Genomic DNA, 22,806 nt, shown 5'->3' with positions numbered 1-22,806 from the left:
CAATACGATGTTATACATTAATTAGAAAAACAATTGATTAGATGCAAGCAAATGAATAGTGATTGAACACACAAGAGCATCTAGGCAGTAAACCTAATCGTGAACAACTAGACACACACTACGTATCAACAGTGGCTGCGAGAAAGAGCAAAATGTCATGAATGGATTACGTACAAGAATTGTAGAAAATTTCATAAATTCTCTATTCCGTCAAAATCTCATTACATTAACACCAACCGCTTAGAACATCAAATTAATCGCTTCTTTACATCGCGCCATGTGCACCTTGGCCTTACGACGCTTTAGAAGCATTGTGCTGCTTTCACAGACGTTATCTCTTCATCTCATGCTACGTAATTCGGGTTCTCCTGGCCTTGCCAACAACAACGTTGTTATTAAAATATTCTCTAGCATTTGCGTTGAATTTCAAATTATATCTTATGGTTCAACATTAAAATATGCAATACGTGAGCCTCTCTCCTCGCTTTAATTAACCTTGACCTTCTAATTGGAAAGTTTCATTGCATTGACCGTTATATTAATCCCTGACTCCACGTATAGATAATTTAACACATTAACAAACAATTGATTTGAAAAAGAAATATTTCCTACCCACCGGGCATCTGATGTTGAATTAACATTGATTAAACGTTGAATTTTCGTCGATTAAACGTCTTTTTGGCGCATTTTTTCATTTCTGGAAAAAAATGCACTATTGTGCTCGCCATGCCCGTCTGTCTGTCCGTCCGTGACTTCACGTTTTCGTCGACGAGAAAATGCGCTCTCTGTCACTCACTGTAGTGAGTACCGAGTTATATTTTTTTGCACCTGTCACAGGCAGGGTGGCCCAGTGGTTAAAGTTCAGAGTACCAAGATTGGCGCAGAGAGGTGCGGGTTCGATCCCAGCTCTGAGCGCCAGTTTCTGGTCAGAATCGGCAAGGAGGCCGGGCGGGTAAAGGGAGAAAATTTTAAGCAGTGAGTTGCGAGTTCAAGCCTAATGAACGCTGACACCGCTATATTATTATAATTTTCAACACCATCTGCCTGGAGGGCAGTTATTTAGCATTAACATTTCCACTGGACATGAAAAGCAAATAAATTTTAGTGATTTTACCGCAGGTGAGGCAATCGCCGTTAACAACCCAGATTAAAATTGAAATTCTTAGACGTTGATAACGAGCGAAAGAAAGAGTTTCACATTCAACGGATTTAATCAGGGAAACTTTAGACAAATGAATCCTTGTGAAAAGTCGAACTAGTTTCGAGTAAATAGAAAAGTTTCGACATTATCTCCCAATTACAACCAAAAAAGCGCAAAGGAAAAAATACAAAGTGACTTACCGGTTTTACTGATTCATCTGACACTGGCATGGACGAAAACGAATATTTTAGAACACATTGTTTAGTAACGAACAACATTGAGACTTATGAAAAAAAATCATCACTAAAATTAAGATCGAGTACATTCATCTACGTATGGGGTTGCGTTTTAAGTTACTCACGCCATTCCATGTGGAATAAGGCCGGGTCCACACCATACTTATCGGGCATATGCCAGTCATGGTCCAGTCCAACATTCTTTAATGCATTTCCATGTAAGGATTCACACCAGCCGTGCAAGGCACCTGCCATGCCCATCGCGTTAATGATTCTATGGAAATGCAGTAAAGAATATTGGACTAGACATTTACTGGCACGCGCCCGGCTGTATGGTGTGAACCCGGCCAATCCCAACTTAAACATTTTAAGATCACTAGAATCTCGTGGTGGAGCTCTATTATCCCTTAGAGTTGGAGTTTCATGCGGCGTAATGCTATAAAGCCTATAATCAGCTGCTCAGCGACTAAGCACGCGTTGGCTGTTTAGTTTTAATGGTGTAACCTCTCTGAATCTAATGTATATTCAGAGATGCAACTTCAAAGACGTTGAGTATTGCTAGCAGTTACTTTACTTAAACTAGCCCGGATAATTTTTCTCGTAATTATGCACCTGTTAAATCGGAAGCATCATTTTTTGCACGAGTAAATACGAAAAGGAAGCGATGACTCGGGCATTCCTATTCAGGTTATTCTTAACATCCATTCCAGTTCAATAGTTTGAGGTAAAAAATACTGCGCATGAATACGTGAAATCAATCGTAGAGTAGACACGTACTAACAGTAGTAGTGAAAGATAAAATAACAATAAATGCAAGTATCAGGCGTACGATTAAATGAATTGAGTTATTGGCAAAAAATTTCATGATAATTAAGACCATAGAATGATCATAGATGTCTGTGCAATGCATTAGGCACAACAAGTTTAATTACGAAACCCCAAAATTGTAAAGTCGTCATAAAAAAAGAATACGTCGTCAGTGGAAGAGACAAGTCAACTCAAAATCAATGTCCAGAGTTCGGAAAACATTTGAACATCATGAAAGTCACAATGGTAGTGTCTTCATCAAGATATAAACACAAATAGAAAAACATGGCCGCATCGAGTGGAAAATCCTTCAATTTCAAGGAGTTCACTGAGTGTATGCAATAGGAACTAAGACATTCAGATCATACATAGAAGATTCCCGGTCTCAATTTTCGCCCGGAAGTAACTGCGAACTGTAACCGTAAAATGATCGTTAGTAAGAGAAACATAACGAAATACGGAGCAGTAATTCATTCAAGTGGAGTCTGCTGCGTACAAAATACGCAAGAAAAGACGAGAGGAAAAAGCGTGCACACAAAACGATAACTTGAGATTGACTAAAGCAAACAAAACGATAACTTGAGATTGACTAACCACCAACGATTCCCCCAAACAGGGAAGCTCGTTAATTTCTACGTCCACAACATATGAAAATTGAATGGAATAAGTGGTCCTAACTGTGGCGAACGTACAAATGAGAATCGGAATTAGAATAGATAAATGAACACAATCTCCACTATTCCCGTAGTAAACGATTAGGTAGAAAAATGGGTGTTACTTTCTGGCAAAAGTGCCAGAATGATAAATAGCTCAGAAGAAACACTATTTAACTCGAGATTATCAGCTAATGAAAATGACGATTGCAGCAAACAGTCATAAAAAAAACATTTGCACTAAGCATTCAAAGGAATAGATACATGTATGAGATGGCATTCAGCACCACAAAGAGCAACTAGAGGTGTTCGTACTGAAGTTCTTCTTTCAAGTTAATGGCCGTAAGGCTACAAAACCTGCACGCTACTTCGGGACAAAATTATTTTCTAGAATCTAGAAGCCGACATTATTATGCAACGCATTCAAAATCAGTCAGCCACTTTGCTAACCAACTACACGCTACCACAACCACGAAAAAGATTCGTACACGACCATCTGAAGGGCCTCGTTTAAAGAAAGAGAAGAGAGAAAGTCTCGAATAAAAAGAATGACTTAGATACACCATACCTAGTAAGTGCACGCACGACAATACCAGGCGACATGTTCAACAGTGCAAACCTCAATGATTTATCAAGTCGTTACGTCCAGACATGGAATTCAAGAATAACTGAGAGGTAAAGTTATAAAAACTTAAAATTAAGTTCACAAATAAATATTTCCTCGCCGTAGCAGAGAAAAGTGATGACAAGAATAACGTGGCAAGAAAATACTGCAGTCTAAGCACAAAATCTTCACGGCTGGAACAACGTTGCATGTTCTTTATTGATATTAAACTGCCAGTTGTGGATTGCAACTTTGGAAAACGAAATTGAAATTTCGTCATGGAAGCCTTATTTCCTTTTATGTACAATCTGATTTTGTCTGGCAATGGCGGCTTCACTAGAACACTGGCATATCAAATGTACGAGTTTCTAGTGAAAATTTTTAAAACAGGTAAAAAAAATTAATTTCAAGTCCAGGATGCGGCAAACTTTACCAAACAAACAAGACCAATAAAAATTTAACGATCATTAAAATAACATCAGAATCCATAGATATATTAACAATAATGACTGGGAGCGTTAAGTACAACCCAAGTACCCCACCAGAAGCACGGAACGAAAATTGCATTGATTATATAACGAAATTGCCACATGTTCCCGTGGAAGCGCAAAGACAAACAATTGTCTACGTCGAAATTCATCAATTACAATTCCAAACATCGACTACCGAAGGAACACCTCAGAGCAATTGTACAGTTCAAAATACAGCGGTCATAAATTGGCAGCCCTGGCGAGCGCCGCTGCATCACTCAATAAATAAATAAGCATTTGAGATGCTCATTTATGGCGCCAACGATGGCTCTGACAACAGGGTAGCGTTGTTAGCTGACGTTCAACGGTGTTAAAAAAAGCTATACAATACACCAGCTTATTGCTCCATTGTAATTGAAAGAGAATAAATCATTGCCTAATTGCTGATTTGCTAGAAGCCCTTCGAATGCGTAACACAAAGGAGCTTTCGAAATGCATGCAACTCTGCAGATGCCTTTTCGAACCACCTATATATCGCTCATCAATTCCTCCCCTGCAGGCAAATGACGCTGGAAAAACGTAGATTACGAGTTGATTTCGTTGAAATCAACGTATTTTCAACATCAGACGCCTGGTAAGTCATACCGCTCGTCAATCTTTCTCATAAAGCAAAGGACAAGCAAAAGGTTCGTAAATAATTAAAAAATAACAAATAAATACAAAACCTTAAGATGTAGGAGCAACCTACAATGTGAACATTTTTTACACTTGAGTAATGAAAATTGGCAAGCCGAGTCATAAGCACAGGATGCATCTCAAGACCTACTACTTATCGGAACGTAGGTCGCAGAGAATAATTATGAACAATTTCTTGAATAAACAAGATCCTCTTTGAAAACTGGCGGGATCTGTTAATATCTAGGGCGCTCAGTCTTCATATTGTAAAAAATTGTCAGCAAATTGTTCAGCGTTGATGTTTAAACAAAATTAGATACTAATTACCACTTAACTGAATCTATTCTTCCAGATCTACCATTTAACGCTCAGCTGCAATACAACAATCGACAAATAATCCACAGCTTGCATTGCCCCGCAAGACGAACCGTCTGATGAATATGCGCGTGAACAGAAAGATTGGATTTAAAGAAGGAGAAGATTTAATAGATTGCACACGAGATTGTCCAGCTCCGAGCCTCTAGTCGGTGCCGAAATACTTCTGACCAAAATGATTGGGTGCCACGGCGTGTACTTCCGAAGTCAGGATTCTCATCTGCAGTAGAAAATTGGTTCCGAATAGAATTTTGATTTTGGCTATAGATGCAATAAAATGTTGCCTATATGCAAATTACTTTACATCATCATCGAAAGTTGCTTGCATCACTCAAAAGAAGAAAATACCGTCCAAATGACATTACAAATATAACATTATCCATTGGAAAATTTGCGTTCCAAAGAATACTCTTCTAAATTTTCGATATTCTGCGTAATTCTACTTCAATTAATGATTTCTGTAATCAAATGAAAAAAATTAAACTAATACGAAGCAAAGGGCTAAAGTAAACAAGCAAAGGACCCGACACAGAACAGACAGAAAAAATAAAAAAATAGACAGAAAAAAACATAATAATTAGAGGGGATAACAACATTACTAATGACCTGAGGGAAGGCGGTTGTGAGCGTGCGTGCAGCAGAAGGAGTCGAGAAGAGGTTCAGCAGGATGACGTTGTGCTCCTCTACCTCGTGTTCCTTCAGCACACGCATAGACTTCACCACCGTGTTCCCCGAGCCTGCCAACCAAATGAGAAGTTTTATAAATTACCTTAGAGATTTAAAGTGTAGCAAATACCTGATAATTCCAGCCAACCAAATGGGAAGTTTTGCAAATTATTTAAAGATTTAAGGTCTAGCACATCCCGGATAATTCCATGATTCATAAATCGTATTCGGGATAACAGAGTTTTATTTACTTCTACACTAGCCTGAACTAATATAAGTAGTTGAGGCTAATCAAAATAGTTTAATAAATATAGTTGAGTCAAATTCGATTGAAGACTGATTAAATATTTGAAGTACGAAATGATCAAGGACTGATTTTATCAATTGTTAGTAAAGTGTAGAGCAACTCACTCATGATGGGGTACATGAGGAGGACTTTCCTCTGGCTGATGTCGTCAGGGAATTTAGCGTAGACCACCCGCGCCTCGTGGGTGTCGGCGTCAGACTCCACCAGGATCTTGCCGATCCTGATACTGCGGCAGCATAGTCGTAGACCCTGCATACAGCCACATACTTTCAAAACTCGCTAAGTGAACGTTAGTACTTACGCTCTATTTTCTTGTCTATGGGTACGCACACAGTGAAAGCAGGTTTGCCCGCGCGGGCAACCTGCTCCAACCTGCCACATGAATGAACATAGGATAATAATGTAAGTGTTATAGAAAACCTGTACGAATAGGCTTCTTTATTCTATGGTTTCAGGCGCCAGCCTGAGCAGGTAACCAGCACGCTGGCAACCTGCTTTCACTGAGTGCGTACCCTATGATTGGTAGATTTTGCTTGAAAGTCCGTCAATGATTGGCTGATGAATTTACGATCTATTAAATTTTTTGAAAGTATAGGCCCAGGGACATACTTAACTTCTTTATAACCGACATTGGTCCCTATACCACTTGATATCTATAACATATAATGATTATAAATATGAAAGCATAAGAGCTATTTTAGACTGACAACATAAAAATGAAATGAATGTAGTAAAATAACAAACAGCTACGGCTGAGAATGATACTATTAGCCAGTTGCAAATAACCAGGAAAAGAAAGAGACTAAAATTTTGAAATATATCATGAATTGGAAGCATATAAATCATTTGAGTTGAGTCCGGTGGCAAAGTACGGCCATATTCACAAATAATGTGATCGATCATAAAGATTAAATTAATAGGCACGCGATGATTACACTACATACGAGAGATGTCAGACAGAACGGTCAGCAGCAGCTTAAAAGACATAGGTACTGCTCTTTGGAGGAATAAACTTGCATGATCCATGTCCTGTTTAAAGGAAGCTGACTTACATGCTCCATGGCCTCCCCGGAGCTCACTTACATGCTCCATGGCCTCCCCTCCAATCACTTACATGTTCCATGGCCTCCCCGGAGCGTACTCACATGCTCCATGGCCTCCAGGAGCGCACTCACATGCTCCATGGCCTCCCCGGAGCGTACTCACATGCTCCATGGCCTCCTCGAAGTTCACTCACATGCTCCATGGCCTCCCCGGAGCGTACTCACATGCTCCATGGCCTCCCAGACCGTTCTCACATGCTCCATGGCCTCCCAGACCGTACTCACATGCTCCATGGCCTCCCCGGAGCGTACTCATATGCTCCATGGCCTCCTAGACCCGTACTCACATGCTCCATGGCCTCCCCGGAGCGTACGATGGAGACGCCGCAGTTGCCTTTAGTGAACTGCAGGCCCTGGTACTGGCAGCCTGTGGGGGTGACGATGGTGCACTCCCCATAGGGCAGCTGGTTCAGGCCCTCCTCGATCACAAGGCGAATCTGCAACACCAAAACATATGTAGTTATGATGTAACATATGATTACATATGTAGTTATGATATAACATGTGTAGATATGATATAACATATGATAACATATGTAGTTATGATATAACATATGTAGATATGCTATAACATATGATAACATATGTAGTTATGATATAACATATGTAGATATGATATAACATATGATAACATATGTAGTTATGATATAACATATATAGATATGATATAACATATGATAACATATGTAGTTATGATATAACATATGATAACATATGTAGTTATGATATAACATATGATAACATATGTAGTTATGATATAACATATGATGGCATGCATTGCAAATATAGGCAAAATTACCCATTTATCGATCACTTGGACGAGAACTAAACAACTTACAGCCAGACAGAAACGTTAAGTAAATAATATTCACGTCAACTTGAAAACTATAGAAACTTGAGATCGTCAGCTTGAGATCGATTGAAACTTGAGATCGTTAACTTGAGATCGATTGAAACTTGAGATCGTCAATCGTCAACTTAAAAACAATTGAAACTGAGGAACTTGATCAAATGCAAAAAGCACCAGCACTCTGTTCGTGCAGGGATAATAATAGTCCCAATGGCTACACGTAAAAAAACTGCTGATCAGGAAAAACGTACGCGGCGAGCACGGCAGAAATCTCAAGGTTGACCGGACCGATAAAATTGCTAGGGAAGCGTTTAGGCAATTCTCTAGCATGCAAGATTCTCAGTATACATTAGACGAGCAAGCGTCAGTAATAACATCATGGGCTTAAAAAAGCCGTCCCTTCATTATTTGGAGTTCAAACAACTCAGAGAAATCGAAGACTGAATGCGAGCAAATCACGTCCTGTTACAAGCAAGCAACACAAATTACACGAATATTTCGACACTGTCATAGCAGGGCGAGTGCAGAATACATAAAACTTGCTGTAAATATAGATATCTCAGAGCTCATTTCACACGACTCGCTCATCATTCAGTAAAAAAAAAATTCATGACAACGTAAACACATACCGACGAGGTCAGTAAAAAAATATTATGACGACGTAAACACATACCGACGAGGTCAGTAAAAAAAAATTATGACAACGTAAACACATACCTACCGACGAGGATATAGATGAGATATCAATCATATACCAATATTTCGTTTATGAAGGGATAATAATAGTGACAAAGGCTTGCTATCCAGTCTCGCATACAGCCAGCCAGCATCTAGACTATATACCAAGTGATACTCGAGTAACACGGCAATTGCAGTGCGCTTTACTTACTAATCTGTCTGCGTAGAATTTGAAGTCGCTTCGAGATGTGTTTCTGAAAAAGATAGAATTCATGATCAGAGATTATGAAGAGAAATAATCATGCCCTGTCATTACACATTAATGAAGTTTGTTCCCACAATTTGATCGTTTAATCAGCAGCACATTTTTTAGACATTTCATAAGCTATTAATCAAACACTGAACATAATCAAATCAGAAAAGAGTTACGTCCAATTTTAAAATAACCATGTGTAATTAAATACGCCACAACACATAAGAAAACGATCAAAAAGAGCTACTCTAGCAAGACGATGTTGTAAACAATGCACATGGTCACTGATGAGTATATGCAATGATTACTTCTATGCATTCATTAGCGGCAGGAAATTCTCATCGACAGCGTTATTTAAAAAAAATGGCATCGGCCTGTGGCATTTGCTGAGGTAGCAACGTGCTTGTCGTTGAAGACGGACGCTTACTACTAATTATTCATTTTGAGTAGGAAATTTTGCCCGACAAACTATATTAAAATAAGAGCAAAGGCACTTGGAGTTACAGGTAGCAACATACTTGTCCCTTAAGATGGTCTGCAGTTCCTTGACTTGTCTGTTGGCGGTGATGAGTCTCAGGTGTGGTCCGTAGCTCTCCACAGAACCGTGGCCGCTGTCTTCACCGTCTTCAGCGCTCACCGCGCCCTCCTGGCAAACAAAAAAAAATTTCATCATAGGTACTATTAGAAAAATTATCGTTAACGGTATTACCGGCATTTCAGTGGCCGGTGGGCACGTGAAAAGAAACACCGTGTCACCGTTTTTATTCTAATTTAACACTAGAAATCCGTTCAACATCTGATAAAAACGGCGAAACAGTTTATTTTAACGGGGCGACCGGCCACTAGAACGCCAGTGAGACCGTTTTTTCACCGTTTTTCTAACAGCCTTTTTTCCCCGAGATGTAATACCTTCTCCCTTATATAAAGAAATTCTAACGCACATTGAGAGCTCAAGCAGAGACATTACATCACATTAAGATACACGACTTTGATTTTGCCTGTATTTAATGTTGTAGGTACAAGGGGAGTGTATAAAATCATACGATGGATCATGATAAAAGAAACCCACTTCAATATCATGTTTTACTCGCATAATTTGCCTGCCTGGAAATAAACATGAACTTTCGTTCTCAAGGAAGAATGGTTCATTAATGACTGAAGACGAGCTATTGCATATCCAGATCATTGTCTACTAAAAAGTAATAATGAGGTAGCTATCATTTTATTGCCCAGGGCCTATACTTTCAGAAAAGAAGTTAAGAGATCGTAAGTTCTTCAGCCAATCATTGACGGCCTTTCAAGCAAAATTCACCAATCACAGACAAGAAAATAGAGCGTAAGTACTTACGTTCACTTAGTGAGTTTTGAAAGTATGGCCCCTGGCGCACGCCACGAGCGCAAGACTGACCTTGTTTTGAGGTTCGATGTTGGGGCGGATCCTATCGGAAGGAGGCTGTTCAGTGGGGAGTGGCTGGGCCAGTGGGGAAGCTTTGGGGGTCTTGGAGGGGGAAGGGGAGGCTGCTGGGGAGGAAGGGCGCTTGTCGAAGGGAGCCACGACCCCCACAACCTCGCTCATGGTACCCATTTCAGGAGGAGCGCGGGAACCAATAGTGCTCGCTGCGGGACCTGTGAAGGGTAACAAGTCCACCGTAAAAATGCAGAGCTTGCTACTTCCCCAATGGTGACAGAGTTCCGGTTAATCAATTAACATTACAAGTCTGAGTCAACTAGGTTGACATCACCCATTCTAAATACTTGAGTAATTTAGATACACGACTTCGTGTCGATACCTGCGCTCAATCATAAGAGACCAATTAAATGAATATCAATGCTTGTCAGGCGACAAGAATCGCAAGAGCAAATACGGAGCAATAACGAAGTCATACCTGAAAACATTCAAACTAGACAACTCCATTAAATGTTTAATCGTGAAATGACATTGCCCATTTTTACAAATACATAATCTGGCTGCATGTTCATAAAAACCAATAATCGAAAAGAATGAAGAAAGTTCAACATTTCGAATCGATGCTAATAACATGCATGGACATTCTGCATAGCTGAATAAACTCCGTTTCCTCATTGACAGGGAATAATTCATCGTGTAGGAATACCATAGTTGTGCTAAGGGGGATCAGGAGCCACTTTTAGGGCCGAGTACTAACCCTAAAAAATATAACTTAGTACTCACTGCAGTGAGTGACAGAGAGCGCATTTTCTCGTCGACGAAAACGTGAAGTTACGGACAGACGGACGGACATGAGCACAATAGCGCCTTTTTTTCCATAGAGGTAGAAAATTCGCTAAAAGTTTAGATCTATGAACAAGGCACGAAAAGGATAAGAATCGGCGACAGGCCACATCAGGCCTACATTTCAGCGCCGACATCATTATGTTATGTTATGTAAAAAGGAGTTGCTACGATAAGGAGCATCTTGGGACTACATTTATGTCAGGTGACACGAAGGGAACACTCTGATTGGTGGATGCATTAGGCCCAAGAAGATGACGACGACCAATGAGACGTGAGGACGGGTCACGTGGTTCACCACACTGCCAAGACTCATGCCGGCATCAGGGCAACACGTGGCTCTACATCCGCTAGCATCACGCATGTTCCATCAAAAATTTCATTATTCAGTTAAAGAAGGAAGTAACGCATCGAAAATATAAGAAGATAAAGAAGCGTAAATGGATTTTATCGCACCCGGGAAGATGTTTAACGACGGTCTTATTGAAAAAAAACGTCATGGGGGTAACCAATCGCAACTTCAAAAAAGACTTGGGAAAATTTATGATAATTAGCGTCGAGTAACAAACGGCAAAACGCAATAATATACAATTCGATGAACTAATCACTCTATAATAGTAGTAGAAGATATTGTAACAATTAAGTTGCTGCAAATTCGGCAGTCACAGATATGACAGAAATTGAAATTTTTTGCCAAGTAAAAAAAAGTACTTTCGTTATTATCAAAATACCGAAGAACACTCGTGCATTGATGCCCATACATGGGGTAAGCTATCGTCACTGCAACGCTCTTTACAGCGAAGACCATTAAAGAGAAGCCACGGTATAGTCGGAAGCTAACTAAAACAACCGAATTAGCGCATAAAAAGAGGCAGCGCAGACGCATCAGCTCTCGCCGCCACAACAAAATTCATTCCCTCAGAACAGCAGCCAATAATTCCCGACAGGAATCAGCGAGTGTCGCCCTCAGACTTCATTTGGAGTTCTCTAGAATACACGTAACAATTACGTAGTCGGTCTGAGGTTGCTGCTTGGAACACTATTTCAAATAAGGTTCTCCTACAGTCCGGTATTTCGTGCAGGAAAATAAGAATTATTGGTTAGAATGTGACATATGGCAGGCACTTAGCTAAATTTGAGCGGACAATATCGGATAATAATGTTGTTATTCATGTTTGATCGATCTTAGTGCACAAACACTTGCCATGTAGACTGAAAATAATTACAAATGCAAATCCTTTGAAACTCCGACACAGTGATGTAACACATATGCAGCAAGTGCGGCAGCACGTTTGCACCATGCGTGGCAAGACATATGATAGTATCAAATGATAGGAGAATTATTGATGAACGATGCAGGGGCACGACAGGTTCACACTCGACAAGCATCGAGCACAGGTCGGCTAACAGCAAGTGTATTGACCCCAAACGTTTTTCTCACTTCGCCAAAGTGTTCAACGTAGCGGTGGAGCGATGTTGGCTAGAAACATTCTTGCTAGGACCATGGATGTTGTTGCTTCTAAAATTTGATGTGACATCCGCATATATCAAAAATTCCGCGCTAAGTATAATTTTACATATTTTTCAGAGCTACCCTCTCATAAAATTGACCACAAATTGTTGCAATTTTTAAACATGCAACATTTGGATATATTCATTAGGCACATGATATTGGTAAGGTTAATTATCAATAATGTTGAAACGTTAATGGAGTGGAGGCTAATTCTACTATGCTTAGGCAGAGCCAACAACAAATAATACGACAGCGGCCGTTATCAGAGACGCTTCTTTGGCTTGTGACGTTTGAGACGCATTCGATAAGCACACAAAAAGACGTGTAAATCCCCAGGTTGATAATTGACAAAGAAACACATCGCGCGACCACGACAAATTACGTCGGCGATTTTGCGATGAGTCAGCAATTTATTTCCTCTATTCAAACATATATACAATATTTAATACAATATTAATCAAGTGATTACGGATGAATGACTCATATGTTCAAACAATCGTGCAATCAATATTCAATCTGGATCATACAACATAGACAAGTAAAATGTCGATAACCAACGAAACGAGCGCTGAAATTCCCCTGCATCCAACACGACTGATACGATACTTCGAATAAAAAAATTCGTGCATCCAATTAATTTTTAATTGATTCGTGCACCCAACACGACTGATACGATACTGTGAATAAAAAAAATTCGTGCATCCAATTAATTTTTAATTAATTAATTCGAGCATCCAACGCGACTGATACGATACTATGAATAGAAAAAGGCTTGCGAAAGCCAAAACGTTTAGGAGCTCGATAACAGAAGGCCCTGCTTAGTAACAAGCAATCAACGCAATCACCTAGAGTGGGTGTTCAGGGGGTTGTAGAGGTAGGGTCCTAAGTCTAAATACGAAGCTGGGCGGGCTGTGCGGGCCAAGAACATGCTACGGTATACGTTGGCTTGCTACGTCATCTGTACAGTCATCGCGTGACTACGACTAATCAATGTCATCAAAACACGAGTTCCTAGTAATATAAATTAGGGACTAGAATACAGTTGAACCGTAACATGTCAGAAAGATTTGATAAATTAAATATTATTGCGGGCAATTTGCACCTTGAGCTTATAAAAGAAATGTAACACGTCAGAAACATTTGATAAATTAAATATTCTTGCTGGCAATGGGCACCTTGAGCTTATAAAAGAAAGTTAAGTAAACCAAGAGCAAAATTGGCAGTAATGATGTCACAAGGTCTATGACTCTAGGACATACAAGCAGTAAGTTTATCAACAACACAGGGAAGCATACATCAGGCTCAGCTGACACAGCAGTGCTGTGGAATACAACCTTGACACCTGGGCTAATAAGAGTCAAGGTCATCTAAACAACCTGGATGCAGATGCTCTTCATGTTCCTTAATAAATAATGAGCATTATGCTTTAATGAAAGGGAAGGCAATATGAAGATTAGTTCAGGGAGATAGAAATGATTGTTTGGGCTAATACTTCAGTGCTTTTCCATCCATCACAACTTTTTGCATCAAGTGCTTAGTTGATTTTGAAGGATTGAGAATTATATCCAATACCAGATTGATCCCACTATGTTAGAAAGACACTAGCAGCACAAAATTCTAATCTTATAATGGAATATGCACAGACAAAATTTCTATATTTAATTGCACTCTTATGTAAAATAGAGAAAAATTTTTAATGCAAGAAATTCTAAGTGTTTTGCATTTCTTTGGCTGGATTGCTCAAGCATTTTTAGTACAATTTTATTAATATGCATTTCCATGACTATAATCAATAATTATTGAAGTAATAAGAAAAAGACAATAACTGAAGTTTTTTTATGCAAGATCAATTAATATAGACCTTCTGCTCTTAAATTATTGTATCAGATAATCAGAGTTAATGTTCTAACTTGTCAATAATGCATGAATAGAAGTATATATAATTTATTTCCATAAATTATCAACCAATGGAAAAACTAGTAAGAATGCATGGAAATGTTTCTTGCTGCAGCTCAGCCTTTCTCCTTTCAATAACCAGTTCAGAGTTAGGCATGACTGGCCACAGGCTGAATGAATGGTGCAGGTATTTAACTGCATTGTAAAGTTCAGGGTCATTCACCGTTCATGCGATCTTCGAATTGGAACAAACGGACATAAATACAAGTAAAAACATACTTCTAGACCAGTTGAGACAGATTTTGTAAGTCAATAAAGTCTTCAAAAATTGTTCTTACGTTTATGTAGCAGTGGAGATGAATGCAGAATAATTTAGCACTTCTCACCTGCGCTGTAAAGTGTAAAGAAACTCGCCGGATGGTGGACCAGGGATTGAGACGGCTTGAATTTATTATATCTTGTGTTTAATATCCAGTAAGACACCGCCAGTGGAACATACACGAGTGATGATAAAATTTCAGATTTAACTGAACTCTTAAACAACACGAAAATGCATCTAGCTTGAAGTTTGCAACCTCACTCAAGAATTCTTATACGCAGCCTCTCGTAGGACAACCGCACTTGCTTGGCTACACGTGCTGTCTGTGAAAGAGAGTACGTGTGACCGCTCTCTCAGCGGCCCACTCAGTTACGTATGCGCATGAAAAACTAATCATTAGCAATTCAATCAAGATCAGTATTAGTTCAGTGATAACTCAGCAAAAGAACAATCCATGAGACAAATAATTCGGAATTATAAGAATATTTAATTTAAATTTGAGGGAAGATAGGTCCGAAGAAATTTATTGCTTAAACAATATTGCCTCGGAAAAGTAATGTTATATGGTATTGACATTTGCAGAACACATCATTTTATTTCTTTTATGCAATTATTCTACAAAATTCTGGCACTGGAAATAAAATTTAACGTGTTTCATCAAAAATTCTAGGGAAAATTATCTACACACTAGAATTGTATTCATACGCTCTATTGTGGTAGCTCAGCTGATTTGTGGATCACATAGAGTACAAGCATCCGCTGGAGGCTTGTGCTCAAACAATTCGCGGGGTTATGATAGCCATGTGATGTGCCAATCAGAAAACGAGATAGTTAATTAACTATTTTTTTTTCAGTCAAAAAATGTGCTTTTTCTGTATCATAATATCGTAGCCAACTGTTAATGATTTTTGCCGCACCGGTTGCCTTTCTCAATTGTCAATGCAGGTATGTTGCTTTCCGAAACCTAAATGCAGGTCAGGCCGCGTCCGGAAGCTTTAATCAGTGTTCCGTTGGGGCGTTAGCTGTATATACTAGATCAAGTTCAATGCTGAGGAGTAGATACTAGATAGAAAAATCAGAATTGGAGATTAAACTGATATATGATTTGGTTTTAATTTGCTGTTTTGTCTATGACAATATTGGGCCTATTTCTTCAATGCCGACACTTCTATTCTAATTCTAATATTGTTGTCAATGCTGTATTTTCTATTCTCATTCATATATATGATAGAATTACAAGCTGACATTGACAAAATGACAACTGAGTCCAGACTGAGAAAATTTACTAGAACCATCCTCCAAGATGGGAATCTATACATTTTCCATGGAACATTGTTTGGCTCCAAAATCACTTATCTAATTTGGGTAAAATGAAAAACTTGCAGCTCAATTCTAAAGTTTAGTTGACAATAATATGGTAGGAATGGGATGCAAATCTGAAATGTTAGACTAAAGTTTAAATAAATTTCAGATGAAAAAATTTTTTTCATAACAAATTTTTGAAAATCATACAAATCAATTAGATTACCGGTACATTAACATTTCAAGTAACATTACCGGTACCATTTCAAGTTTTGAACTAATTTTGACAAATAGGTAAATAAGTCAATGGCTAAATCCATTTACTAAATGAGCTGAGCATTTGAAATTGACTACCACCACAGGCACTTGATCTAATCTGGAAAATTGGGCAGAAATCACTGAAAATTACTGATGAAGATTATTGAAGAAGCAATTTCTCCCATCATCCCATGTTTTTTGCCCTTTCCTAATTTACATTATATAAATGTAGTCCTTCATATAATCATATTCATAACATAACTAGACATTAGTATTTAAGAATAGGCCCAGTTGGCCTTTGCCAAGCATTCTGATGCTATTGACATATCTCTCCGTCAATTTGTGAGGTGGGAGCTGGGAAGGACTTGTGGTTGAAACATTTACTCCTCACTCCTGCATAGCTTCATCTAGTTGGTTTTCATCTTATGCTTTGTTCCACATACCAGAGACTTGAAGTGAGAAGAAGTGTTGTCACATGGATTTGCCTGTGATTATAAAAGAAACGTATAATAATTTAAAAACAGATTTTTAACCTATGAAATTTTAGATTTAACCAGTAACTAAAATAGGTATACATGTAGGTCATGGTGTAGGGTCACAAATTTTAGTAAAATGCATCTCTTTTCAATCTTGTACCTTATTTCTCAGTACTATTTGCTTTTTCAATGAAAACAAAATAACTTGGTACTCACTGCAGTGAGTGGCAGAGAGCGCATTTGCACAATAGGACATTTTTTTCCATGAGCAAGAAAATGCACTAAAAAGCTTTGAAATTCTGTATGAACTTATAAGGGAGTGAGTTTAATATGTGCTTGGTTTTCATGACATATTGTAATAAAATGACCATTTCAATATGTTATTTTGCTATATACTACTGGTATTAGTTAAAATATGAGGAGCAGGTTAATTGTACATTTAAAGCCTTTGTTCTACAATACAAGTAAAGATCCACACAAATAAATAAATAACATTTAAGTTGAATTAATTAGTCATAAATAAATAACAAGCAAGAAATGATTAGCAATTAATTTTTTGCCCTATGGGAAATTTATGCCAATTCACCTCACCCACTTGACTCTTTGATTTATATATGGTACAAAGAAAACTGCTCATGCAGACTGTTGTTAAGTGTGGCACCAACATTCCAGGACTTCTGCTCTATAGAAATCAAGTTACTATCAATTCTAGTGGTGATAATTGAATATTATAATTCTCAAATCTCCATATATGGTTATTTAAGACCAATATTGAGAGAAAGATTTGATTATTATTTCAGTCAGTGTAATTTATGAGCATGAACACATGCTAATGGCATATATATCATATGCAATGCTGCTGGCGTTACATTGCATTGTTATTATGATTAACAGTTTATTCACTATATAAGTGGCAATCTATATTTACCATCTATAAAACTAGCATAAAACTAGCACAGTTGCTGAGTATTGTTGAAAGATATTTTAGAATTGTTCCTTTTTTCAGCTAGGTTTGAAATGTCCCAAAGCCTTTAAGTTTATTACATTAGAAAAAAAACATTAGAATACACTAGAAAAAATGCCATAGTAATGTCCCAGAGGTGTATTTTGAATCCATTGTTTTTTGTGTAGGGAAGCTACCTTAATGTGCTTTAAGTTAGGCACTTATCTGATGTGTTGGCTGATATGATGGCAGTTTAGTAAAAAATTCTATTTTATTTTATTTAATAAGAATATCCAGGTTAGCCTAGATAATAGAATTTCTATGATTTTATTTGGTTGAGCAAAAATTTCCACCAATTCACTTAAAACCTTTGAAGTATGTGCAAGTTTATTTCAAAGGAAATGAGTTTTTATCAATGTTTAAATAATAAATTAATCTTTAAGTGAAGTGGTTTTCAAATATCCTGTAGCTTACTGAAGATTTTTCTAAAATTTCATCTCCAACCATCATTTCTTCCAATAAATTGCCGTTTTATTCAGCCTAACTCTACTCATTGGAATGAATGTCTATGCAATGAATATGTGGTAAATTAGAGAGGCATGTGACTCCTATCATTTGTGTAGAGTTTAGTGGGATTGAGGGAAAACAAGGAGATTCCCTAATTGATTGTCATGGTCCCTTTTCAGTATCTGGGACTATTGAGAAGAAAACCCTGTTTTCTAAGACTTTTTCATTGTAAAATTACCAGAGAATTATTCATAGGATGTGTTTCAACTATGCAACTTCAGGTTTAAATTGTCACTAATTGTAAAATGTTTCTGTTTTTTTTTTAATCTGAAAATGAAATTGAAAGTTGTAACAAATTTTTGCTGTTATTAATTTCATTTCATTTTTAGGCACTTCTCGATTTACATTTAAACAAAGATTGTAGGTAAAAAGTTCACTGATAAGATAAAACAAAAGGCTATTGCAATGGAAACTATTGTTCCAATAAATCACTCAGTGTCTAGCCATTCCAAGAAGTGTGGCAGTACTTCCCGCCATAGGAAAAGAAAGAAAACAAGTGTGCTGCAGGCCATTTCATGTGACCACCAAAAGGAAATAATATGCCTGAGACAGTGGATGAAGAAATTTTCAAACAAACCAACTCCAAATTTAACATCTACTAACAACTTGGAAAAGTGGAATAGCAATTCCCAAGACTCAAATCTTACAAGAAGCTTGACTGGTCTAAGAATAGCATTGTTCTCAACCACAGGCCGTGGCGTGATGGCCCTGAAGCCAATAGCTGCTGGTGACAGCATCATCTCCATACCCAGACACTTGATGGTTTCATGTGTGGATGTGTGCAATGATGATGTTTTGAAGAAAGCCTTGGAAAGAACAAGTTTGAAATTCACGTCATGTGAACTCTTGGCTGTGTTTTTGCTGTATCATGCTAAGCTGAAGGAAGGATCTCTCTGGAAGCCTTATGTCGAGTCCTTGCCCACAATGTTTCACGTTGCATCGAGCCAAGCAGAGGTTGAGCTTTATCCTTCTTTCATTGCCTCTCCTCTATCATGTCAGCTTTCAATATTAGAGGTTGCACGGAGAAAAATAAGCTGTGTTTTCAAGCACATACCAGGCAACACACAAAACATTTCACCCTCGGATATAACTTGGTCGTACATGGCTGTTAATTCAAGAACCGTGTATTTAAAACCAAAAGAGCGTTGTCTCTTCCTGTGCCCCGATGATGATGGTTCCTGTGCTTTAGCTCCATTTCTAGATTTCTTAAATCATTCTTGTGAAGCTAGTGTCAGCGTAGAATTAGATGTAAATGATATGTACCAGATAGTTACCCATGTTCCTTATGCTAAGTATGATCAAATATTCATCAGTTATGGACCTCATGACAACGTGAAGTTGTTTGTGGAGTACGGCTTCTTCTTGCCTAACAACCCCCACGATGGCGTTCCTATTTCCATGGAAGATGTCTTGTCTGCAATACATGACAGCCACCTTCCAGATTCTTTGACCACGTCACTGGAGTCGAAGAAGTCAATTGCTAGCTCTCTGGGCGAGGCTAGTAACATGTTCTTAGCCAGAGATGGGCCTTCATGGTCTTTGACGACTGTGGTCAAAATTCTGCTGTTGCGTGATGACCAGATTGGGTCGTGGCAGTTAGCGTACGAGGGAGCGAACGCTGACAATGAAGCTGAGACCCGCATTATTATTTGTATCATCTGCTCTGCCCGTCAGTTGCTCAAGGATTCATTGATGAAAATGATGAATTTGTCTGATAAATCTCAACATTTAGTGATAGGATGTACCTTAGTTCAGGAATACGTCAGGCTTGTCGACGACTGCTTAGCAGCTTACGAAAAGAGATGACATTGTTTTTGCCAATTCTGTAGCCTATAACTTCATCGTGCTCATAATTTAATTGCCTGCTTTGAATTCACAATTGCCAAACAACCTTTGACAATTATTTAAATAAACCGAACGTTGCTCGTATAATCTTGTGAATGCCTCGATTGTATTGTTGATGCAATTTATTAGATGATTCTTTCTACTACTTTGTTAAAAATAATTATGTATTCCTGATTGAAAATTGTTGTTAATTTGTGTCTGCATTGGATCCACCGAGAAAGGTTTTTTAACATACATATATGTCAATAGTACCCGTAACTTTACATGTACACTGTTAATTATTAACCATTCTTGGATTTATAAATCAAGATTTTCCTCAGTAAACTTTTAATATTTACAGTCGTTTAAATCCTTCATCGAAAAAAGCTGTATTTTGGTCAGAGGGTTTAATTATCTCGATAACTTGTCACGAAATTGATATTTCAGTATGCCGAGACAAAATATTTCACTAATAGGAAAAACCCACGCCAACCCAACGTGCAGTTTTCGCACATTTGTTAGAGATCACGATAGTTAAGTTTTCTTATGGACGAATTTATAGAAACAAATGAAGCTGACAAGAAACTGGAAGTCTTACTACATCTTTTTTTTCTGTTTGTGCCATCAATAATATTAAATATTCACTCAAGTAAACAACAGTGACAAAGTTTACATGTCCGAGTTATCAAATAATATCGACCGACTACGTAATTAAAAATAACCTCCCTTTCATGATATTATCCATCCTCTTTTGTATGCTTTGAATGTTNATTGAGACAGGATACTTATCATTGAGACAGGATACTTATCATTGAGACAGGATACTTATCATTGAGACAGGATACTTATCATTGAGACAGGATACTTATCATTGAGACAGGATACTTATCATTGAGACAGGATACTTATCATTGAGACAGGATACTTATCATTGAGACAGGATACTTATCATTGAGACAGGATACTTATCATTGAGACAGGATACTTATCATTGAACCAGAATATATATCATTGAGACAGGATACTTATCATTGAGACAGGATACTTATCATTGAGACAGGATACTTATCATTGAGACAGGATACTTATCATTGAGACAGGATACTTATCATTAAGACCGGACACTTATCATTGAAACAGAATAGCTATCATTGAGATAGGATGTTTATCATTGTGATAGACTATATATCATTGAGACAGGACACTTATCAATGATCAAGAATAGTTATCATTGAGACAGAATACTTATCATTGCATTGAGACAGAAGACTTATGAATGATATTGTGTGCAGGCATACAAGTGTGGCTGGATGTACGCGCTTGTTTCGGTGGCAAGCATCGGATCATACGCAGCGTTTACGCTGAGCGTCACGCAGTGGCGCACTAAGTTCAGGGTTGACATGAACAAGGCAGAGAACGAGGCCAGCAACAGAGCCATCGATTCTCTCATCAACTACGAGACTGTCAAGGTTTGCAGCAAACATATTAATGGTGATGAATGGTTATCAATGGTGATCAATGGTGATGATCAGTGGCGCACTAAGTTCAGGGTGGACATGAACAAGGCAGAGAACGAGGCCAGCAACAGAGCCATCGATTCTCTCATCAACTACGAGACTGTCAAGGTTTGCAGCAAAATTCTTAGGTAGTCGTGGTACTGTTTTTACATAAGTACATACTATGGGTACAGCTTAACAGCGAGATGGAATGGAAATGTATATTATGAGGAAATGGTGATAAGGTTTCCTTGACAACCATGAGACAGGCATGAAGTCCTTTACTCCAAGCCTGGCATCACGGCGCTTGCATTATGTTCTACATTCGACATCACTGCCTAACATCACTATTCTATGTTCAACATCACTATCTTATGTTCAGCATCACCGCCCTCACATCACAACGTCTGTTCACCATCACTCACATCACAACTGTCTTATGTTCATCATCACTGTCGTCACATCACAACGTCTGTTCACCATCACTGCCCTCACATCACAACGTCTGCTCACCATCACTCACATCATAACATCTGTTCATCATCACTCACATCATAACATCTGTTCACCATCACTCGCATCACAACTGTCCCGACAGTATTTCAGCAACGAGATGTACGAGGCTGAGCGCTACGACCACTACGGCCGCCGCTACGAGAAGGCGTCGCTCAAGACGGCGACGTCGCTGGCGCTGCTCAACTGGGGGCAGAACGTCATCTTCAGCGCCGGCCTCACCGCCATCATGATGCTGGCTGCCCAGGACATCACAGCTGGTGAGTGCCGTCATGATGCTGGCTGCCCAGGACATCACAGCTGTGCCATCATGATGCTGGCTGCCCAGGACATCACAGCTGGTGAGTGCCATCATGATGCTGGCATTATGAAGCAACAGCATCTTGCATCAGCGTGCCCAAATGAGGGCAAATAGACGAAACACGTCCAACGTTACATCCGACGACGACTCGGAGACGGAGGACGACGAAGGCGGCGCATCAGCGTGACCGTGGACTACGACGTCCTAAACTCATCATAAGACATAAGAGAAAGAGCTGGCTGCCCAGGACATCACAGCTGGTGAGTGCCATCATGATGCTGGCTGCCCAGGACATCACAGCTGGTGAGTGCCATCATGATGCTGGCTGC

At 38.7% G+C, this 22,806-nt stretch overlaps 3 protein-coding genes across 3 annotated transcripts; 2 read left to right on the top strand and 1 right to left on the bottom strand.

Moving 5' to 3' along the window:
• Nucleotides 1-1,333: 1,333 nt before the first annotated feature.
• Nucleotides 1,334-15,108, bottom strand: LOC108670856 (uracil phosphoribosyltransferase homolog). Its single transcript, XM_018158346.2, has 8 exons — nucleotides 14,865-15,108; nucleotides 10,227-10,444; nucleotides 9,337-9,464; nucleotides 8,777-8,819; nucleotides 7,325-7,474; nucleotides 6,039-6,183; nucleotides 5,568-5,698; nucleotides 1,334-5,181 (listed from the first exon to the last, which is right to left on the bottom strand). Exons 2-8 carry the CDS (start codon nucleotides 10,401-10,403, stop codon nucleotides 5,107-5,109), a joined length of 849 nt encoding a protein of 282 aa, XP_018013835.1. The 5' UTR covers nucleotides 10,404-10,444; nucleotides 14,865-15,108; the 3' UTR covers nucleotides 1,334-5,106.
• A 429-nt stretch (nucleotides 15,109-15,537) lies between these two features.
• On the top strand, nucleotides 15,538-20,525 carry LOC108670854 (SET domain-containing protein 4-like). The gene is made up of 2 exons (XM_018158344.2): nucleotides 15,538-15,742; nucleotides 19,035-20,525. The coding sequence occupies exon 2, from the start codon at nucleotides 19,046-19,048 to the stop codon at nucleotides 20,147-20,149; it is 1,104 nt and encodes a 367-aa protein (XP_018013833.2). The 5' UTR covers nucleotides 15,538-15,742; nucleotides 19,035-19,045; the 3' UTR covers nucleotides 20,150-20,525.
• Nucleotides 20,526-21,465: 940 nt separating this feature from the next.
• Nucleotides 21,466-22,517, top strand: LOC108670852 (iron-sulfur clusters transporter ABCB7, mitochondrial-like; the record flags this gene model as incomplete). Its single annotated transcript, XM_018158342.1, has 2 exons — nucleotides 21,466-21,636; nucleotides 22,262-22,517. Coding segments are annotated over exons 1-2 (415 nt in total), but the record flags the coding sequence as incomplete, so codon positions are not given.
• Nucleotides 22,518-22,806: the final 289 nt, after the last annotated feature.

Source organism: Hyalella azteca, unplaced genomic scaffold (genome assembly GCF_000764305.2).
Source record: "Hyalella azteca isolate HAZT.00-mixed unplaced genomic scaffold, Hazt_2.0.2 contig2164, whole genome shotgun sequence".
NCBI classification, from domain to species: Eukaryota; Metazoa; Arthropoda; class Malacostraca; order Amphipoda; family Hyalellidae; genus Hyalella; species Hyalella azteca.
The sequence above is the reverse complement of the archived record's forward strand: the minus strand, read 5'-3'. Positions and strand labels throughout refer to the sequence as shown.

Excerpts from the sequence above, each read along its gene's own strand:
- LOC108670856 (XM_018158346.2), bottom strand. The coding sequence starts at position 10,403 with ATGGGTACCATGAGCGAGGTTGTGGGGGTCGTGGCTCCCTTCGACAAG. Across the intron at positions 5,699-6,038 it reads CCTCATGTACCCCATCATGA|GCTCGGGGAACACGGTGGTG; the intron begins GTGAGTTGCTCT and ends TTTGGTTGGCAG. Across the intron at positions 5,182-5,567 it reads TCACAACCGCCTTCCCTCAG|ATGAGAATCCTGACTTCGGA; the intron begins GTCATTAGTAAT and ends TTTCTACTGCAG.
- LOC108670854 (XM_018158344.2), top strand. The coding sequence starts at position 19,046 with ATGGCCCTGAAGCCAATAGCTGCTGGTGACAGCATCATCTCCATACCC.